Source organism: Opisthocomus hoazin, chromosome 2 (genome assembly GCF_030867145.1).
Source record: "Opisthocomus hoazin isolate bOpiHoa1 chromosome 2, bOpiHoa1.hap1, whole genome shotgun sequence".
Taxonomy (NCBI): domain Eukaryota; kingdom Metazoa; phylum Chordata; class Aves; order Opisthocomiformes; family Opisthocomidae; genus Opisthocomus; species Opisthocomus hoazin.
This window is the reverse complement of record NC_134415.1, coordinates 79887984-79910051: the sequence shown is the minus strand read 5'-3', so window position 1 is coordinate 79910051 and position 22068 is coordinate 79887984. Positions and strand designations below refer to the sequence as shown.

Here is a 22068-nt window from a genome sequence, read left to right as displayed (position 1 = left end):
TTTTTTTTTTTTTTTCTATTTTTTCCTCTCCCCTCCCCGTCCCTCGCCGCGTCCCCGCCGCGTGTCCCCGTCCCTCGGGAGGACATCGCCGGGGAGCGGGGCAGCGGCGAGGATGTGCCGGCCCCCGCGGCGGAGCCAGCAGTGAGCGGCCGAGGGGAACGGGGGCGGAGGGGTCGGGGGGGGGGGGCTGGCGGTGGGGGGGCACCGCCTCGCCCCGGCGCCGACGCTTCGCCCCGAGTTTAACGATTCCCGGGGGCTTCGAGCATGAGCAAGCCGGCGGGATCAACAAGTGGGTAATAACGCGGCGGAGGAAGCCTCTCCGAAACAGGCTGCAGCCCGGCCTGGGGGGCGAGAGGTGGAGGGGAGGGAGAGGAAGGGGAGGCGGGGGGGTCGTGGTTTGGGTTTGCATCCCTCCCCCCCCCCCCCCCCCCCGAATTAAAAAAGAAGCGAATATTTCCATCCGGAGTGGCAACGAATATACAGGCTTGGAGTTGCCCCGATGGAGTTTGGGCCCGGGGCTTACGAAAAGCCGCTTCCCAGCTGCCCGCACCGGCTTTCCGCGTCGGGAACCGGGGCAGGAGCCCGGGGGCAGCGAGGCCCGGGGGATGGGGGGGGGGGGGGGGGGGGGGGGGCTCGCCCCGGGCGGCTGCCTGCAGGTCGCCGGTACCGGCGCGGAGAGGGGGGAAGGTTTGGGTTTAAAGGGCATTAGGGGAGCTGAAAAGTGCTGCTTTTTCTCGCGGACTTTATGCAATCTTCTGCAACATAATAATTTCTTTTTAAGAGTTTGAAACTCCGGCCACTCAGTTACAGGGAATCGCGTAAGCAACTCTATTGAAGGAGGATTTAAACGCGGTGCTTTGCACACCATTTCCAGTTACAGCAAATAATCCTGCAACGAGGGAAGCAGAAACAACTTAAAAGTCACATTTTCCCTAATCCTAAATCCGCGCCCCTCATAACTGGGGAATTTAAAGCATGACTGACCGCGCTTACCGAGCGGCTCAGTCCCTATGAACCCGATGGGACTTGCGGAGTTTGTAATAGGGACAGAGTCGGTAACAAAGGGGGGGGGGGGAATTCCCAATCCAATTTACTGTCTGACAAGTGATGGGTCGGACAGTGATTTCCCCCGCGCTCCGGCGGGCTCCCGAGGCTGCGGGGCGAAGGAAAAACGCGGGCAGAGCCGGGAGGGAGCCGCCGCCGGCCCCGCGGCCTTCTCCCCGCCGCTGCCCTCCCTTATTTTTTTTTAGGGGGGGGTGGGAACGGTGGTGGGGCCGCGGCGGAGGCGATAACCGGCGGAGGGGAAGGGGGCAGCGGCTAAAAATTCCGCGTCGGCCGGGTCCGCTCCCCGCCGGCTGCGCTGCCCGAGCTGCCCGGGGGAGCCGCAGCGGGATCGGGCCCGCGGGCAGCCGCGCCGGGACGTTGTCGGGGGTCCCGGCAGATTTCGGAGCGTCGGGGAAGGGGGAAGGAGGGATCGGGGGAGCTTCGTCCCCGAACGGACGGCAGAACTTCTGCCGGAGATGTTTTGCGGGGGAGAAAACCCGCAAGGCTGAGGCTGGATCGCGCCTCCGGCCGTAAGGCGCCGGGCGACCCACGGCCACCGCCGCCGCTTTCCCTGCTGACCCTGACCCCCCCCCCCCCCCCCCGGCCCCAGGACCCCCGGGACCGCCCGAAAGGGACCCGCAGGCCCGACCCGGCCAGGTCCCGAGGGGATGGGGGCACGCGGGGACGGCTCCGGGGCCGCGGCCCTAGCCCGGCCGGCTTCGGCAGCCCATGCGAAGCCCGGACCCACCGTCCCGGGGGTCCCGGGGGGGCTCCCAGGCAAGGGGGTCTCGGCCTGGCTTTTGTGCCGGCCGGGGGGCGGCTGGCGATGTCAGCTACCGCCTCTGCCTGGGTGGTAACGAGACCCCATCCCGCCGCCCCCCGAGCCCAGGCTAACTTCTTTCAACAGCCCCTGATGGTAATTACAGTAATCGGGGCTGCCATATATCCTGTAAGCAATTATGACAGGCAAAAAAAAAACCCGCCCCCCCAAGGACCCCGTGTCGTGGGATGTTCAGAACAGTTTCCCAGCAGAACAGAAATGCCGTTTTCTTGGCGCTGAACTTCCGAGGCGAAGCGGTACCTCGGGAACCGGAGCGCTTTTAAACAGAGTTAATCAGTTATCTCATGACGCCGTGTCAAGCTTCTGTTTTTCTCTTCCCACCCCCCGCTCCACTTATATCATATTTTGCCCTGTACCAAAGTTTTCTCCCAGCCGGCTCCGCGGGGCGGGGACGGGGGGCGGCGGGGTGCCGAGGGTGCGGGACGGGCCGGCCCCGCAACCCTTTCGGGCGGGGGGCTCCGCCGCTGCCGCCGCCCGCTCCCCCCGCCTCGTCGGGGCCCGCGGAGCCGATGGGACCGGCTGGGCCGAGACGCTCCGGCGGGTGGAAACGCCGTTATCCGGGTTTGGCGAGGCGCTCCAGGTGCTCGGGCTTTGTAGGTGGAATTTGTGGAGGTGGAATGAATACATGGAACGTAGATTTAGGTGCATCGTGTGGCTATCTGTATATATATACACATATATAAAATATATGTATATATGTGTAGCCCATGGTTTCTTTAAAGCGGGTCCCAAGCTTAAAACCCTCAAGGTAAAAACATTTCTGTAAACCCTTCCCAAGTTCCCTCCGTGCCCGCCGCCCGCCCCGGGGGGAGCGGGGACCCCCCGGCTGCGGCCGAGGGACGGGGGAGAGGCGGCGGTGCCCGAGGGCGCGGGGGGGGGCTGCGCGGCGGTGCGGGGCTCCGCGCCGGGATGAGCCTCCGCTGCAGGGACCTCTTCGGTGTCTCTCCCCCCACCCCCAGCCTGCCCCTCCTCCTCCTCCTCCTCCTCCTCCTCCTCCTTTGTGTGCGTGCGTGCGGACCCCCGCTCTCCCCGCGGATGCCGAGGGCCGGCGAGGGAAGCCGAGCGCTTTCCCCCGTTGGCATTGTGCGATATCCGAATTCCCATGCTACACTTTTTGACGGGTCACTGGTGCCCCAATAGGCAGGTGGCAAGGAGGGCTTGTAATTACACGCTCCCAGAAGCCGTGCCTTGGCCTCGGCCCTCCTCACGGGCGCCTACCTGCAGCTCCAACGCCGCGGCTTGCTGGGTGGGGGCTGCCTTTAGCTGCGCTCCTTCTTAATTGCGTAAAAAGTTTTCTATTCTTTAACCTTCCCTCCCTCTCTCCCTGCCCTCGCCACCCCCCCCCCTCGCAGTCCCTAACCTAATCCCCGTCCCTCTCGCCGCGTTGTGTATAGCAGCTGTCGGGTTTCATTTAGGGGAGAAGCTGGCAGCTTGTGCTCACTGGAGGCAGTCAAACGAGTTTCAATGGGCAAAATCATTAAGTTAACACTTTATCTAATGTCCCTATTGTCTGCCAGCAGGCATTGTCTTCGAGCCTTAGCGTAGACATGTCTGAAAGTATCTCGGGCTCCTAAATTCTCTAGGGAGAGAATTCCCGCCCGCCTCCCCAGCACCGCACCGCACCGCACCGCACCGCAGGCTGCCGCCTGCCCCCTTCCAGCCCCCCCCTCACCCACCCGCAGCCGGGGCTCTCCCTGAGCCACTTCCAAAGACAGCGGGCCCGAGCGCTCGCCGTTGGGGTCTGGAGACCAAGGTTTGGGGAGAGGGACTCAATCTCCAGTGTAAGTTGTGGTAGGAAGGAAGAAGGCTGTTTCAGGCAGAGGAAAAGAAACGAAAGAAAGACAATCGAAGAGACTCGAAGGAAAAAGAAAAGGGAAAGGAAAGGAAAGGAAAGGAAAGGAAAGGAAAGGAAAGGAAAGGAAAGGAAAGGAAAGGAAAGGAAAGGAAAGGAAAGGAAAGGAAAGGAAAGGAAAGGAAAGGAAAGGAAAGGAAAGGAAAGGAAAGGAAAGGAAAGGAAAGGAAAGGAAAGGAAAGGAAAGGAAAGGAAAGGACAAAAAGAAAGAAGAAGAAAAAGAAGAAGAAAACGAAGAAGAAACTGAAGAGGAAAAAGAAAAAAAAATGAAAGGAAAGAAAAGAAAAAAGAAAAGAAAAGAAAAGAAAAGAAAAGAAAAGAAAAGAAAAGAAAAGAAAAGAAAAGAAAAGAAAAGAAAAGAAAAGAAAAGAAAAGAAAAGAAAAGAAATCATGAAAACATATCGTGAAAACAAATCATGAAAAGAAATCATGAAAACAAATAATAAAAAGAAAGAAGAAGAAAACGAAGAAGCAAAAGGAAAAAGAAAAAGAAAAAGGAAAAGAAAGGGGGAAAGGAAGGGGAAAAGAAAAAGAAAGGGGGAAAGAAGGGGATAAAAAAGAAAAGAGAAGAGCAAAACCGGAGAACAGGCAGAAGCCGAGCGGGATTTTGGCGGGTTTCTTGACCCACGCTGCAACAGTCTCTGTACGATTTTTGAAATCACCCTCAGAGCATTTGCAATTCCAGTCAAGGCCGGCGCGAAAGCAGCGCCCGGCGGAGCGGGGCTGCGGGCGGCGGGGCGCGGAGAGGAGCGGCGGGCCGGTGCGGATCGGTGCGGGTCGGTGCGGATCGGTGCCCGCCCGGCAGCCCCGCACCCCGGCCGCCGCGGCCCGCAGCCCCGCTCCGCGCACAAAGGCGAGGCGGAAAGTTTTGCTGCAGGTTTTGGGGTGAAGAAAGCGGCACGGCTCGCCCGCGGCAGGGACCGGCCCCCTTTCCCCGGGCGTGCTGGTGGGAAGGGAAGGTTGCTCCGCTCCCCGGTCGTTTTATTTTGTTTTGGTTTATTCTGTGCCTCGGTCTCCCGACCGCTCTCCCGCCCGGGGAAAGAGCCGTCCTCTGCCAGAAAGCGAGGGGAACGCCCCCCTATACCCCCCCCCCCAAGTCCCCCCTCCGGCATCCCCGCTTGTAGCAGGCAAGCCTGCTGCTCCCGCTGCTGTAATCTTCCCTTCCAAAATGGGCCTTGGCGATTATAGAAGATCCAAATAAACGTAGCGGGGCATGAATAATGCTCATTGTGGAAAACTGACACTTGCTCAAGGAAAAGAAAGTTGGCTATAAAATCACTTCATTATTTGCTTGTGCGGCGGCTCCGGGGCTAATCCCTCCCGGAGGTCAGACCGCTGAGCGCTCGCTCCCCCCCTCTCTCCCTTCTCTGCTTTCAGGTCGCATTTTAGACATCCCGTGCAAAGTGTGCGGGGACCGCAGCTCCGGGAAACACTACGGGGTTTACGCCTGCGATGGGTGCTCGGGGTTTTTCAAGCGGAGCATCAGGAGGAATAGGACCTATGTCTGCAAATCGGGAAATCAGGTACCCCGCTGCCGCCTGCGCCCCTTACTCTGCCCTTCCCCAGGCCCCCCCCCCCCTTCACCGCCCCCCAGCGCAGCCCACCGGAGAGGATGGGGGGGGGGGGGACGCGCAAGGAGGGAGCGGGCAGGACGGCGGAGGGGGGCGAGGAAAGAGAGGGGCAGCCCCCTTGGTGACCGGCGGGGCGGGAGGGGGCACCGGGGACCGGGCGGGGGGGGGGGGGGGGGGGAGGCACTGGGGAGCCCCGAGGGGGCGGAGCCGCCGTCGCTGTCTCGGGTGCTGAAGGCGGCCCCGCCCCGCCCCGCCCCGCCGCGGGGCCGAGCACCCCGGCCCGGCCCCCCCGCAGCCCCGCTCCCCGCGTCCCGACGGCTGGCTGTATCGCAGGGAGGCTGCCCGGTGGACAAGACGCACAGGAACCAGTGCCGGGCCTGCCGGCTGAAGAAGTGCTTGGAGGTCAACATGAACAAAGACGGTACCGGCTCCCCCCCCCTCCTCTCCCGGGGCCGGGGGGCGGCGGGAGGGCCCAGCCGGGCACGGCGGGGTAGCCGGTGCGGGACCCCGCCGTGACTCCCCTCCCCCCTCCCGCCTCTCCTCGTCGCCCCGCAGCGGTGCAGCACGAGCGGGGCCCGCGGACGTCGACGATACGGAAGCAGGTGGCCCTCTACTTCCGCGGGCACAAGGAAGAGGGCGGCGGCGCCCCGCACTTCCCCGCCGCCGCCGCCGCCGCCGCCGCCGCCGCCGCCGCCCTGCCGGCCCCCGCCTTCTTCACCGCCGTCTCCCAGCTGGAGCCCCACGGCCTGGAGCTGGCTGCCGTCGCCGGCACCCCCGAGAGGCAGGCGCTGGTGGGCCTGGCGCAGCCCACCCCGAAGGTCAGCCGCCGCGCCCCGGCCCGCGCCTCGCTGCTGGGGGAGGGGGGGGTCTGCGACCCGGGGGAGATGTGGCAAAGAGGCGTGGGTGGTGGTGGTGGGGCTCTTGTCACCTCCCTAAAAGCTCTGCAGGTACGGGGGGCACGGGGGAAGAGGCCCTCTGCGGAAAGGACACGCAGGAGGACTCACCCGTAGCCTGCCCCTGCATCTCCTGCGTCCTCACGCTCTCACGGTCACAGAACTGCTCCTCCTGCCCGGAGCCCATCTGTAAGTCAGTGTTAAACCTGGTTTCTAATAAATGTTTAGAAATATCTCAAGGATGGGTGTCAGGAGGATGGGGCCAGACTCTTTTCAGTGGTGCCCAGCGACAGGACAAGGGGCAATGGGCACAAACTGAAGCACAGGAAGTTCCGTCTGAACGTGAGGAAGAACTTCTTCCCTCTGAGGGTGACGGAGCACTGGAACAGGCTGTCCAGGGAGGTTGTGGCGTCTCCTTCTCTGGAGATATTCAAGACCCGCCTGGATGAGGTCCTGTGCAGCCTGCTGTAGGAGACCCTGCTTTGGCAGGGGGTTTGGACTAGATGACCCACAGAGGTCCCTTCCAACCCCGAACATTCTGTGATTCTGTGATTCTGCGATTCATGGGGATGAGCTCTAGTCCCTGAGTTTTCCTCAGCAAAATGCCTGCCTCCGTAGCAGTGTAGTCCAAGAAGTACTGTGTACTGGCCAAAGCCTGCAGCTTGTCCACAGGCGTGTCGAAGCTGGCTCTGTGCTTCTTGGCTGTGACATTTCCTAAGCAGCCCAGTGGAAGCACTGCCATGGCCTCAGCTGCACAGGAACTAGCCACAAGGCGATGTTATTCATTAACCTGTTTGCAATGGAATTTTGCATATTTACAGCACCTAGGAAATCAAAGAAAAGACAACTTAAATGGTTCTCCACTTCCAGAGTTGGTAGCTTGGGAGAATCCATCACGAACATGACCACAACACATAGTTTTATATTATAATACTGAAAAGTACTGAATCAGAAATTATTTAGCAAGAAAACAAAGCACATGCTTGAAAACATAACTCCATTCCAACACAACACACCCTTTAGGTAGTTCTGCTTAGCTCTACACATCTGCTTCAGCCTCATGCAGCCAGGGAGCGAGATGAAGGGTGAAGGCTAAACAAGTACTTAACTGCCCTGCTGAACAAGGCTGGAGTGCTAAAGCAGCTTCCGAAGCACAGGTTACAAACCACAAATTTTTAACCAAATTTGTATTCTTGTAACTCTGCTACCAAGCAGAGTGTGACAGGGTAAAGGATGACACTACATTTTGGTGATGATGATACCCCTGATGTAATAATTTCATCCTCCCTTCAATGTCCTCCAGAGAACCGTTTTCTGTTGATGCCCAGGGATGAGCAGCAGCGAGTGGTTTGGAGTGGGCCCACTGAAAGCAATGCCCTCTGCTTGCGGAATAGGAGGGTGCACACTCTGTACTGGGCATGAGCATGACGCACTGAATGGCAGCTGTGGGGGGAGAGGAAGACCAGGCTGCCTCGGTGACACTGTATGAAGTTGCTTTATTTTCTTTTTGACCTTAGTATCCGCATGAAGTCAACGGCACCCCTATGTATCTCTACGAAGTGGCCACCGAATCCGTCTGCGAGTCAGCAGCCAGACTTCTGTTCATGAGCATCAAATGGGCCAAGAGTGTCCCAGCCTTCTCCACCTTGTCCTTACAAGACCAGGTAAGGCACCTGCTGTGGGAGTAGTGTTGGGCCTGCTGTTATAGGAGGCTCAAAGCTCACATTGGCTCCTGAACCTTCAGCCCTAGGCCTTTAAATCCATTAAGGACTTCAGCAGTTCCGAAGTTCAGGGCAGAGTTTTGGTCTGTCCCTAAAAAACAGGCAGTGATTTAGAAACTGCTTTCCTCCAATTGCTATTTCATGAAGCATGGGAAAATCAAGCCAGAGGAAAATCTGATTTAAAGTGAATATTATGGAAGGACAAGTTCTAGAGAAAATGTCACCAGGCTGCAGACAAAAATCAGTGTGCCAAAACTGCTCCTCTAATTGTGGGTCAACTTTCCCCTCCATAAAATGGGGAACAGCATCTTACTTTGCTGTTTTGGCTTGAGAAGTGTTTAGTTAAGCATATGGTCCAGGATTTGAGTGAAGTGATTTCTGAAGACCATTTCTCCTGCTCTCTCCTCTCCTCTCCTCTCCTCTCCTCTCCTCTCCTCTCCTCTCCTCTCCTCTCCTCTCCTCTCCTCTCCTCTCCTCTCCTCTCCTCTCCTCTCCTCTCCTCTCCTCTCCCACAGCCAAATATTTTTTTCTTATTCACGTTGGCTTCAGTGAAGTTACAATTACACCAATATGGTGGAAGCAGAATTTGGCCAGCCTCCAATATTTTTCACCATTAATTAAAGTCTTCCTTGATTTGTCTTGTTTTGCTCTATGACAATTTGCCTTTGCCTCATCTAAATCATACGTGAACCATACGAGCTGAAGCAATTTCTTAATGACTTGATTCTTGATGAGGACTCAGTGTGCTTTTTATAATGCACTATTTAAAAAAAAGTAATCAGATAATTATAAAATGGAAGGGTGGAAATCTACACAAAGCTCCAATCATAAAAGACTTCTCATACTTTGATATGATTGAGCTAATTTCCCAAAATTGCAACTAGAAACATTGTACCTTAGATTTTACATAGTAGTCATCAGAGGATGCTTGCTGCAAGTGCTGCAGTTGACACGCAAATACGCATTTTGAACTGAAAGGAAAAAGCTGCTTAGGAAACCAACAGTGTTTTCTACCTAAAGGTAAATCGTGATGGTCATGATGTGACATAAAGCTAAGGTACATCGAAACATTCCTTTTTCTAGCACCAGACCCACGTTTTGAAACCCCTGTTACGAAATTAGGCAAAAGGGGATGCCGCTCAGCTCTGGCTGCGGTAGTGCTACGGGCTGAGCGTGTGGGCAGCGATGAGATAGGGCCCGGGAGGTTACAAACACCACGAGAAGACAGCAGTCCCAGTGCAGCACGCTGTGCTCTAACGTTGTCTTCTGCTGCCGCTACTCCTGTGGAGTGCTGGGTCTGTCACCAAAGAAACAGGCCCAAATATCAGGGACGAGCAGCAAGGGTGCTGCTTCAGCAGAAGCCTCAGCGTGTGGGAAGAGGCTGGGTCCATCTCCAGACCAGTGATGTCCACAGGAGGCTCGTTAGGTGAAGGCTTCTTTTGACATCACATGGATGCATTTCGCACACGGCCATCTCTGTTCGTGTGCGGAAGAGGGGGCAGCAAGGTTTGGGAGCAAGGGAAGTCTCCATTGCACATGACCAAGCACGCCGCAAACAGCAAGGCCTGCTCATCTACCACAGACACCAGAGTGTTCCCATTATCTTTAAATAAACCCACTGCCTCTTTCACTTTCATATCAGGGACTAACATTAGTGAATTACATATTAAAACCCCAGCTGTTCCTTAACATAGCTTTGACTTGCTGCACCTCAAAGCAAGCCAGCTTCCTCAAAACTCAGAGCTACTCAGCTCTGAAGCTTTGGCCTGGGCCTCTTTCTGCACGATTCCCCTGTCATATTCAGGAGAGCTGGAGAAGAAATAACTCAGATTTTAATCACCTTATTTCATGAATAATCAGACTGTTGATTTTTCTAATAGTGCCATTGCATTATTTAATTTCACAATGGCCCAGCTGTAAATGTTTGAATTTCTCTGTTTGTATCCCTCACATCTGCCTGAGTAGACCATAAAACCTTTTCCTGGATTCTGCTTTCATTTGTGCTCTTCCAAAAAGGCAAGCACATTGCGACTCTGGGACTCTGTGACGGTTTCATCTCGAAGGCAAGGAAATACGTAGAAACCAATTTGCTGACCAAACACGAGTCCGAGGACTGCTGTGCTACTGCCCTTGGTAAAACAGAGGCTGTGTCCCTTCCCCAGCTCCGCAGAGTTAATGCCGTTGTGGGCTGGAAGCCACACAACAAAAACGCCCTGCTTCAGGTTCTGCTGGCCTGCACACCTGCTCAGCTTGTCCGTAAGACAGGCTGGCCCAATGCAGGTCACCGACAAAAGGTCATACTAACGGGATGGGGCTGATTAAGAAGCAAAACCCAGTCCTTCAGAAAGCCTGGTATTTCTTGTTTCTTTGAAGAAGGAGGGCTGAGTATGACTTCAGCATGAATTATTTTAATTGGTGGTTTTACAGACTTCTGCATAGGCATGAAGAAAGCTTCAGCTATTTGAATAGTCTCTTATTTCTAAAGTCTTCTGACTTTGAAAACTTAGTGGGAAAGAACATATGAAATTGATATCTTCCAGGAACCACCATTCATTACCATTGTATCTGCATGAATGAATGACAAAAAAAGTTTTACAAAAGCAAATGAAAGGCTGGAGAATCATTTCCTATGTCATACAGAAACCTGCACACCCATCAGGCAGGATTACCCGGAGGAGGGGCTGGCTTCACAGGCAGCAGCAGTTAGGAGACTTAAGAGCAGGTTCAGCTGCTCTCAGAACAGAGCTGAGATGGGCGCTGCACCCCCGACCCCCTTCCCCTCCGTATTTCATACAATAATCTGGGCAGCTTCCAGTACTGTAACATCCAATGTAATTGCTTCAAACAGTAACTATATGCAGAGACAGAAATACTCTCCCATCACAATTTCTTTAGTCAAGCCATATAGAAGTTCTGCAAAGCACGCAGCGCAAAAATGCACAAAATGGGCGTAAGCCTGCAGTGACAAGCTGAGAGCAAGGACTCTGAGAGCTCCTCCTCCCATTTTGGTTGGAACAGAGTGGTTTAAAACTCCTAATACTGTTAAGAGCCAGCACATAGATAAAGGATTCACTCTGATTGCATGCTTTCTGTATCATCTATTACTTTCACATATCTGTTTCCAAGGAAATCATAATTCACTTGGTAAGACATATTTTTCTACTTTATTCTTTCTTTTACAGCATCTTTACAGCCTTAAAATACCCTCCTTCTTATTTTCCTAAGAAGCTAAGCCGCTGATGCTTTCAGAGACCGTAGCAATATTAATGCTTGTGGTTTGCTTTTTTTCGGCTGCATGAGTTTTGAGCAATCCATTCTCACTGCACGGAGCAACCAGATGATCCTTCCTGAGTCCACTGTAGTCCTCGCCCCTCCAAATCTCTCCCACCCTACCGAGAGACATGAGGTCCCAGCAATGCCTATGCACCACAGCATATCCTTTGGGCCATGAACTTCAGCTGAACCAGGGGTCCTCCAAATCCCTCTTACGAGCTGGTCCAGGCCAACAACCCACAGATGCCCCCAAGACTAAACACGTCTGTTCTGGCTTTGCCAGCCTGCATTAAGCAGGAGTCGTGTCTCCTCTTCAGATGCACCACTGCCTCTCCACGGAAATCACAGGCATTGCCTCCAAAAGGGAAAAGCACATCCTCCATCAAACGGGGCAATGTACAAAAATTGCACAGAACTAGCAATGCTGTCAGCGTAGGTGCTTGGATACTCAGCTCTCTGAAAGGAAACAGCTCTTAGGGCCTGGAATTTCTGAGTAATTTTAAGGAAAAAACAGGGAAACAGGCGACACTGAGAAACCATATGTGTGTCCAAATGCTGTGCTTGAAAGAGCTAAAGACTTGCTTAGCAAGGAAGGGGTTAAAGATAAATACGTGATCTCGAGCAGTGCTCCCTACCGACTGATGCAATTTCAGGACGTTGTGCAGGCTTTTCTTCACAAATCCTGCCTTCCAGAGGGAAAGGAGGGTAATCCCTAGAGAGCAACGGGAGAGCACTCTTCCAGCTTGTCCTAGGACAGCCACGTGTGCCCAGGGAGAGGAGAAGAGAGCCCGTGCTGTGCTGACAAACACAGGCGAGTGCTCGCGTTGTGTGCGAGCTCTCTGGGGCGGGAGTTCTCACTCTCCTTTTCTCTTTCTCCTCCCTTTTGGTTCACAACATGGTGCACAGTGAGCCAGCCCTCGGTGTTTTTCTACAATGCATATAGACTTCTTTCTAGACACCTTCTCAAAAAGCTAAGAGAAGAGCTAATGAATGCTGTGGGGAAAATACCATGACAGGCATTTAAAGTAGTTTTTAAAATAACAGAAATTTACATATTTAAATTGTTTATAAATCTATAAATTATACACTATGTTATATTGTACATCTATTGTATGACAGCTGATGCTTTTGGAAGATGCTTGGAGAGAACTGTTTGTTCTAGGAATAGCACAATGGGCCATTCCAGTTGATGCTAACACTCTACTGGCTGTATCTGGTAAGAATTGCACAATTTAATGACTTTGTTACAAAAATTACCATAAAAATACATTACTGAAAAAAGAACAACATGTAAAGAATAACAAATTCCTACTGAACAATAGAGCATACCTGTCATTTATAAATCTATATTTAAATGCAAATAATGTTGTTTTGTTGTATTCATGACTGCTTGCATTGTCATTTAAATGCAAATTACTGTGTTTGTTATCATCCAAGAGAAGATTTTATATTAACTTTCATACAATATAGTCAGTTTACATGGAACCAGATAGACAAGTGTGACAATAGAGTGGATATTGATATAGAGGATTTTGTCAGAAATCAATATAAAATAAAGCAAATGCCTTTAATATTATTTATTTCATCTGTTTCTGTTTTAGGCATGAACGGTGACAATACAGATTCTCAGAAGCTGAATAAAATTATTTCAGAAATACAGGCTTTACAGGAGGTTGTGGCTAGATTTAGACAACTTCGGCTAGATGCTACCGAATTTGCCTGTCTCAAATGCATTGTCACTTTTAAAGCTGGTAAGCGGAAAGAATCTCATGCTCGTCTGCTCTGATAACTTTGAGGTTGCTACTTTCAAGCAAAAATGATGTTCTAAACCAGCCATAGCATTATATTATCCAACAGGTTTCCCGGTACTGAATTCCAATAGTCAGTGAGTGTTGCATTTTGAAAGGCTGACAGTGGAGTGCTGGGGAACTGATGGGAACGTTTAATTTCCAGTGATAGCACTAGCTGAACTGTTTTGACCCACCCAAGGCTCAAGCTGAACTAGTAACCGGTCTGCTTTCCAGTGCCTACACACAGTGGTTCCGAACTGAGGAGCTTCCGAAACGCTGCCGCCATAGCAGCCCTTCAAGACGAAGCCCAGCTCACTCTGAACAGCTACATCCATACCAGGTGAGCGGTGTCTGCCCTCAATACTTCTTGCAGGTGTAGGGGTAAAATCCCACTCCCACCGCAGCGAAAGTGACATTTCCACTGGCTGAAGTCGGGACGGGGCTGTTAGGGCGAGTACGAGCTGGCTGTCAGCCTGCCGGGATTCGGCATTTCCTGATGAAATGGGGAACGTGGGATTTATGCAGCCAAGTGGAAAAGCGGTAAAAGGAGAGATCTTCCCCTGGGACGTGATACCTGCCATGGAACGCTTTGCAGTTCAGAAGGCTACATCTTCCTCCACATTTTATTCCATTAATTACTGCTAATAGTGATGCTCAAAACAATACCACATCTTCCAGCATCTTTTCATCCAAGATCTCCGATCCCTATATAAATTCCCCCATTTTGCAGACACGGAAGTCAGGACCGAAGGGAGCTAAACGGGTCTTCCAAGACTCTACCTGAAGCCTGTTCTCAGATTGAAATGAAAAATCCAGAAATTGTGAATCCCACTTTGGTGCCGCAGCAGAGTGATGAGAATCATTGTTCGGGAAGAAAATAGTCCCCCCCCATCTCATTCAGGTTAAGTCCCACGGGATACAGAAATCTTAACACCTGCTGTAAAAGCTGTCGCTGTCATCCCACAAAGTGGCAGGAGTGAGCTCAGGAAAGCACAAAACGTCCTGTGCAAAACACAACCCCACATTCTAGAACAGCTGGCTATGAACAGATCAGTAGCCTCGTGCTATGGACCACTTCAGGGTGGTGGGACATGGCAGGAGCCAGAGGAGTACACCTAACATCTTCTGCAACAGCTGCTCTGGCTGGTTCAGGACTTCTGAGGAGAGCTGCGACAGGTCTTGTAAAGTCCATGTCTCAGTCCTTTAGCTGCAGTGGGGGTCCATGAGACTAGCACAGTGGGAGAGCGGTGGAAGAGGAACTTTTATACCATTTTTTGCTTCTGAAACTTTGATCTGCTCTCATAATAGCTCTGTCTAGCAGAAGTCTACTCAGTCTTAGAGATGAGATAGCAGCAGTCTCTGAAGCACTTCTGCTTAGCTGAAAGGGAATGGCCTGCTCTAGGAATGGGAGCAAAAATGCAAATACCATCCTGTTAAGGCTAGTTCAGAGCAAAAAGAATAACCGCTGCGTAGCAACTTCTTCCTGTTCTTACGGAAGGCCTTGCCCATGAAGATTGCTCCCTGGAGACTGTGCGTGAGCCAGGGCCTGTTGGAGGGAGAAGCCAGAGAGCAATGGTTTTAAGTGGCCATGGTTTCCAGGCATGGCGACTTTTCCATTGCATTTCTGCACTGCTGGAAATATTTAGCTACTGGGCTAAACAGTATCTGTTGCCAAAGATACCCTTTTACAAGGAACAAAAGTGCAGTCCGCTGACAGGACTGTCACGTTGACTCCAATGGGATAGGGCTTTCAGCTTGCATTTCGTCCTCAGGCTTGAATTTACCTTCCTGCCAGTGTTAGGGCAGTATCAGCCCTTTAATCTCACTGAAGTTGCTCCCAACAGGACACAAGGGAGGGCAGACCGGAGAAGCAGAACGCTTCTCCAAACGACCTACTCCTCCTTTCAGGGAGACCACTGTAAGCAGAGGTTTGAGAATGCCACTGGTATAAAGTCAGCGTAAGCACAACTAAAATACATATCCTATGTTGTGCTGGCTTCAAAAGCTGGGAGAAAGGAAGGAAAATATCCTATGATGCAAATACATTACCTGGGGATAAAACACAGCTTCTTCAATACAAAAAATTTCTTTCCAATTGGTATTCAATGTATAAGGTGACCAAAGGGGAGCAAAATGATTACCATGACAATCCATGTTTAAATTGCACTTTAAATGACAAGGTATTTATTACAGGTCAAGCTCTTCCCTAACTGCATCAAAATCATAGTCGTTGTCTGAGGGACAAGTCAGAGCAGATCCTGTCCCTGTATTGCTGCGGTTTGGAGGGAATAAACAAAGGAGCTAATCAGAAGTCAGAGACATTGGTCTATATTCTGCTAACCTACATTAAGAGAGCTTTCCTTGGGGTCAACCTTTTTTCTCCTGTGAGTACAAAACACAGGCTTTTAGCACAGGTAGCACCCATCTACACAATTTGCTGAATATTGGTCTTTTCTGTAAAGCACAAGGTTTTCTTTGGAAAAATATCTAAAAAATTCAACATGTTTTTGTCTCTCTGCCCCTCAGGTATCCCACACAACCCTGTCGTTTTGGAAAACTTCTATTGCTTTTACCAGCTTTACGTTCCATTAGTCCATCTACAATAGAAGAAGTGTTTTTCAAAAAGACCATTGGGAATGTACCAATTACAAGACTGCTTTCAGATATGTACAAATCCAGTGACATATAAATTACCTTAAAATAAACAATCAGGATGGACAGTTTGAGAAGAACTTTTATCCATGAAGAATAAGCCTCAACTAACAAAATCTACAGGAAGCATAAGCCTGGGAATGTTTAGCCTTTAAACCCATTGACAAAAAAAAAAACACACCCAGTAGATATGATTCTGCTGCTCTGAACAGAGTGATTTAGATCATGGAGAGAATGCTTTGTTCTACAGAAAAAGTGAAAGTGGTTGGAATTTGGCTGCTATTCCTGTTACTACAGGATGGAGGCAATTCAGATGCCAGTCATAGTTAACAAAGACTCCGCTATTCTCTCATTTAACTGGCAGATCTGAGAGAAAATGTGAAAGAAGGTACTTTCGTTTGTTCAGTATTTGGAACTGGGTGACCAAACTTGGCTTCTGTTGTAACATGAGAGGCGGTGGCTTTCAGAACTGTTTTAAGAGTAGCCTATGTTGGGAAAATGTTTTTAATATGATATAGGCAACATTTAAGACCAGGTTACCAAAACATTGCTTCTGCTATAATACATCATGAAGTGGCCTTCAGAACTGATGAAAAAGTAACTTATGACGACAGCTCCATTCTTCCCGCAAAATCAACTGGCAATCTTTGATGCGGATGTCACCACGATTTGCCCGGTTAACATCTCAGACAGAAGAGCTTTATACACTTCCTCCCCGACCTTGTCTCCTCCTTCTTCCCCACACACAGACACACATTCACACACACACCTGAAAAGATACCAGTCAAGAAAGGAAGGCTGAAACAGCAAAACCAAATACAATGGAGATGACCGACCGCTTCAGTGACCTGCTGGCCGTCCCGTTGGCACAGTGCTGAAACCAAAGGCAACGGTGGCCAAACTCTTTGTCAGTGAGATGTGCGGAGAAGTGAAATGACTACAAAACAAAATCAATGGAAGGAACTTTATTTCAAAGAAATAAAGGTTGTTGACTGATACAATGCTAACAATTTCCAAAAGTCTCCAATGCCTTTTTAGAAAACTCCAGGTTCTAATTTTGAAGCCTTGTTCGCCTACACCCTCTCACACACAAAAACGTTATAAGCTGCTTACTTGATGTATGAAAAATGTAGAAAAAACATTTAAAAGATAGCTGCTGTACTTTTCAAAATTTGATTTGTTATTAGGAACTAGCACTGAGAAAAATCAGCACTTGGACTATCATAGAATGAGTAAAACTTTTCCTGTACAAAGTGGATTAACTGATTTGTGAAGTTAAAAAGTTGTACTCATTGTATTTACAAAGAATAAAAATATATTGAATTTAAATTACTTTCCACTGTTCTTTCAACACTTGTCCTCCTAACTTCTGGATTAGTTTCTTCCACTGCACCCTGCTTACCAGAGTACAGAAATATTCTCTACTAAAATGGATTGCCTTGGATGCTGTAGAGTCTCCGCCATCAGAGGTTTTAAGAAACAGGTTAGATAAACATTCAAGGAGTAGCTTCGGTGATCCTACCTTGGGGCAAAGGGACTTTGAGGTCCTGCCTGGAGCTGTTTTCTACAATTCAAATATACACCTGCTGCAAGGTTTCCTTCCCAAGGAGCTGACACATAGCTTTTTCTAGGACACAATACTAAACAGATCAGAAGTCTAACCTAGTACAAGTCTTCTGTTTCATGTTACTACAATTTTTAATATCAGTCAATTGTGCATCTAACAAGGGGTGATAAGTACAAAAACACTGCTTCAATTAAAAAGATTTTGAGGTTTTAAGGTGTCTAATTGTGTAATTACACCAAAAAAAGATGTAAGCAACTCCCAGTGCACAAGAACAAGCTGGCAATAGAAGAAGGGAAATACAACATACTGTTCACATGGCAATGAGTGAGCGAAGAGCCATGCACCCTAAAATGACAGGTGGAAGTGTACAGTGTAGATCAATGGCTCATTGGTTTTCAGTATCAAGAAATGCAGATCATAAGTGACATCTCAGCTCCACTGACTCCAAGCACAAAAACCTCATGCGTTTCAGAGGTCAAAGTTTTCAGTCTAGCTCTCTTCTATCTGTGCAGTTTGCTAGGTCCCACGTTCTGCCCTTTCCAAGGCAGCCAGACCATAAAGTATTTGAGACCAGTCTTTTGATGAGTAGGGTAAGACAAAGCATGGACTATGGGACTTTGAAACTTCTTCCATACAAACCAGCATGGAGCCCTTCAGCATGCATTTACCACAGGGCATAGCACATTCTTAGAAACAAATCAACAAACACTTGATGAAGTGTTCTTACTGCACCTTAATAACCTTCAACCATTTTCTGCTCTCTACATTAAAAAGAACTGGACATGGCAGAAAATCAGTCGTGGCTCTCCACTCTGGTACAACTCAGTCTGAGCTAAAGAAATTGAACCTGCTGCTGTGCAGAACGCTCATTTCAGTAAGATTCATGCTGCTGTCTCAGAGCAGCAATAAACATGAATGGCATCCATGCCACGAGGCAACCATGCTCTGCAGTGTGCTGTAGTCCCAGCCCCTAGATCCCCCAGGCTAGAGGGTGCAACAGAACATACTGGCTTTCTCCCAGTTGCAAAGCAGGCAGGGCAATAGGTACACACCTTTATCTCACCCTCTTACCTGCAGGACCTAGCCCAGCTGCAGAGCAGGCTCTGCAGAGCAGACTCACAAGCTGGGAACAACGCCCAAATCCCTGTGGTTTAGGCACAGGTCTGAGAGGTGATTCAATCTCAGACCACATCTTCTTCCCAGTACTGCAGACTGCACAGAAGCAGAACCAGTCATGCTACACTGGAATTAGAGTCTCTAGTTAGCCTTGAAGGACTGAAGCCCAGGTGAAATCCCAGAGTCCAGTGCAGACGTTCCATCAGCCTCAGATGTTAACACTCAAAAATCTTTGCCTTGGAAATAATACTTTGACACCAAACATACAGCTCTTTCCTCTTCAGCTCAATCCTCTTTTCCCCCAGCAGACTATACAGATCGCACCATCATCTTTCAGGGATAAAATGGGGCATTTACTTTGATTTCTGAAAGAAGCTTTTTTCAGAAAAGAACATTTGAGAAAAGAAAACCACCTTACTACATATCTAAACCTAAATAAAACTTCATATACATTCAGCCCTTCTTTCCCCATTCCCAAGAGTAACTCAGCTTTTAAGCATGATTCAACAGGCACAGGGAGTTTTAGAATTGATTTTGCATTATCTGAATTTCTTGAAGAGCTAGAATGTGTTGAAAAGTTAGACAGTTCTGAGCTATAAGTGGACTGTGTCAGTTTTGGTGCCTGGCTTCATTAATAGGACTGTTGGAGATTCACAGTCTAAGTATGGGTGGGAAAGAGCAATTACTTGAGCATCTATTCAGTCTAGCTAGTCACTAGTATTAAATATAATCCAGTCAGCCACCACTTTTGTCAGTTCCATCTTTTAGATCCAGATTCCCATAAGTGAGCTCAATGGTATTATTTAAAAGAAACTAATAACTTTACCAGTAAGTTTGTAGGATGTTCTCAACAGTGGTAAGTAGTATTATAAGGAAAAAGCAGCAGAGCCAAGCCTAAGCCAACATGTACTGTTACCAAATAGCACAAAATACTGTATCAGATCACTACTAGTGTTGTTGAATCTGTTTAAGAGCATCTGGATAGGTAACTCCGATGTCACATTTGGAAGCATATAGAGGGAAAGCAGACTTCAGCAGTGTTGCCTGCAAACTGGCATCAACCACCTGCAGCTCACCAGCAGTCATACAAGCACAATGCTACAGCTTCCCCTTCTTTTAGTGTTCAGGGAAGTGGTCTATGATCACATTTTATGGCAGGCTTGTATGCCTTATGTTCCTAATAGTATTTGTTGAGCAGAGCTACTTTAATCTAGGACTGAAGCTATAACATATTACAGGTTATGTCAACATTGCTTTCTCTGTAGGATGGCATAATTTCCACTGACTAGTTGAAGCTAAACTGATGCTTCTCATGCCAAGTAGAAGACTACTCTTTTCCCAAACTTACTGAAGCCACAGATCTGTTGACTGCCTACCAGGAACGGGGTTCCAGCTTTGGCTCCACAACACAGGATCAGCTTTCAACACCTTTATATGTTCCTTAACACCTGAGTGGCGAGTGCCAGCATCTGTGGATATTTAGCACTGGCTGTTAGTAACACAAGACTACATTGCAGAAGAGCATCAGAGACTGAAACACCAGTTCACTTCGTATAGCCAAGCCCTGCTTCTCAGAAAGCGTGAGACACCCCACACTCAAGGTCAAGAGTGACAAAACATTTGAAGTGTATTTTCACTTTTATTTCAAAACTTTAGACAAGTTACTTTAGTATATAAATTTGATTTTTTTTCCTCTTACAGAATATAAAGATAATTCCCTCATTACTTCAGTATAAAGTGTTTTACAAGCTTGACGACAATTGCATAAGTGTTTTCTCACACAGGGTATCAGAAGTAAAGCAGTCTTTCTACAGAAGTTCAGATCGATGACTACCTCAGAAACAGCATAGCAGTTGAGTCAAATACAAGTGAACACGTGACACTACAACTGTGCAAGTTCAAGTAAGGCCAAGTCAGTAAACATTGTTAAGTCATTGCAAGTAAGAGTCAAAAGGTTTGTGAGACATTGCAAGGGGTGGATGGTCTCATACTATAATACTCTTAAATCAAGGATTCAGAGGGATTTAGTTAGAAGACAAGTGAGTTCTTTAATGCTATAAAGCATATGCAAAGACCAAGCAGTGTACTGATGTTAGTGGAGACTTCGTGCCTGTTTATCCTCAGCATGCTAAGACAAACTACAACCTCTTAAAACCAAGCATAAGAACCACTAATGTTTAAGAAGGTGGTTTCAGAACTCAAGTATGCCTTATTTTGGATGGTGTGTAGTTTTTGTCTATTACTTCATCTTGTAAGAACATGTGAAGACAGCGCTCGTTCTGTGCCAGTGGGTGGCCTGCAACCCTGGAGAGGAAAAAACAAGCATTAGTGCTAACAAATCAAATCTACTTGCAGCTAGCCAGTAGAGCAAGGTTTTACACCAATAACCCACGGTTCTGCACTTAAGCATAGATCCCACTTCCAGTTCACTGTTGGTGACTAGAATGATGTTGCTGGCAGCAAGATTTGCCATTCTCCCCTGAATGAAGTTAGTCCATAGGAACTCTGAGTCATCTGGAAGCATGTTACGCCATCACCTGTCACCTGCAATTGAGGGGACAACTAGAGTGCCCATCCTAGCATTAGTAAATCTGGAGGTAAGCAAGCCAAGTGGATTTTTGCAGATCTTGATGCCTTTGACACAAGGCAGCTTAATGCCTCAGTTCTCATCCTAATTCAACAGCAGTTAGCCCCAGCAGAGTTAAAGACTTACTCCACTGGGGGTTTGAAGGTCTTCTGGAGGCTCTGACACTGTCAGGAGCAGCAGCTTACCTTGGTCACTACTACTAGCATGCACAAGCAGCACTGATGCACAGCCAAGGGTTACTGGCCATTCTGTTAATTGCAGATGTCTTTAGATATGAAACATAGGAGACGGAGCTTTTCCGCACTACTGCAGATTTAGTTTTGGTCCACATAGAGACTGAGACACCATCCTTTTAACAGTAAAGGAGCTGAAATTGAATTAGAAGACACTCCCAAGCTTGGAAGAAAGCCACAAGGTATTGCATTCAAACCCTTCAGACTTCTGTGTAGGTAAAAATCCAAGAGAATCAGAATCCCTGGAAATTAATCTCTTATGGATATGAAAACCTAAAGCAGTTTGGTTTGAAGTTACATCCAGTTCGGTCAATCACGACACACTTCTTCCTTTAAGGGGGAAACCCCCTCATCCTCCCTAGGACAGTTTGTGTCAGCCTTATGGCCTCCATATCTGCCAGAACACCAACTCTAAATGGAAGCTATCTAGTTGAAAGTGTGTAATGCATAGTCAACTCCAGTGGCTCAGCATTAGTACTTCCAAGCACTTTTGCTCATCTTCTCCAAATGTATCTCCTAGCACTTATTCCACCACAGGGCAGATTCACTTGTCACTACTACCCACTGAGGGTGTCCTTTAATGAAGAAGCTGAGCAATCCTATTCAGCATTGATAGATTATTCCAAATGCAGTCATAAAAATTTATCAGTTTTGCCAGGTTCTAGTAAATAAGCTGCAGGCCCAAGCACTAGTTCACAAAGAAAACAGTCTGGAATAACCAGTCTGAGTTTCTTGCCCCCATCAAATTGAAGCTGCTGGCCTTGAACTTCAAGAGAGACATACAGCAGAAGATGAGGCAGCAACATATTCCTTCTGCCTTTCAGGAAGGCTTGCAAATTGGTAGCCGAACTACAAGACTAGATATGATCTCTCAGATTCAGCTCTTGGATTCACGTGAATACCTTGCTCTGCATTGGCTTTTCTTCCA

The 22068-nt window shown here is 49.0% G+C and overlaps 2 protein-coding genes across 3 annotated transcripts in view; one reads left to right on the top strand and one right to left on the bottom strand.

Moving 5' to 3' along the window:
- The first annotated feature begins 202 nt into the window (after positions 1-202).
- Positions 203-16594, top strand: NR2E1 (nuclear receptor subfamily 2 group E member 1). The gene is made up of 9 exons (XM_075414269.1): positions 203-289; positions 5115-5260; positions 5642-5729; positions 5864-6126; positions 7719-7865; positions 12315-12411; positions 12797-12946; positions 13220-13325; positions 15512-16594. The coding sequence occupies exons 1-9, from the start codon at positions 265-267 to the stop codon at positions 15672-15674; spliced, it is 1185 nt and encodes a 394-aa protein (XP_075270384.1). The 5' UTR covers positions 203-264; the 3' UTR covers positions 15675-16594.
- SNX3 (sorting nexin 3) overlaps positions 16588-22068 on the bottom strand; it is a 21607-nt gene continuing 16126 nt past the window's right edge. For both annotated transcript variants that reach the window (XM_075414271.1, XM_075414270.1), the window contains one exon: positions 16588-20624. In XM_075414271.1, coding sequence (XP_075270386.1) covers positions 20565-20624 — 60 coding nt within the window. In that variant the 3' untranslated portion in view covers positions 16588-20564. The remainder of the gene's footprint in view (positions 20625-22068) is intronic.

What these genes read in the sequence shown, in the direction of transcription:
- NR2E1 (XM_075414269.1), top strand. Translation starts at nt 265, where the DNA reads ATGAGCAAGCCGGCGGGATCAACAA. An exon ending in CAAGCCGGCGGGATCAACAA is followed by an intron (nt 290 to 5,114) that starts GTGGGTAATAAC and finishes CTCTGCTTTCAG; the next exon opens with GTCGCATTTTAGACATCCCG. An exon ending in CCTTGTCCTTACAAGACCAG is followed by an intron (nt 7,866 to 12,314) that starts GTAAGGCACCTG and finishes ATTGTATGACAG; the next exon opens with CTGATGCTTTTGGAAGATGC.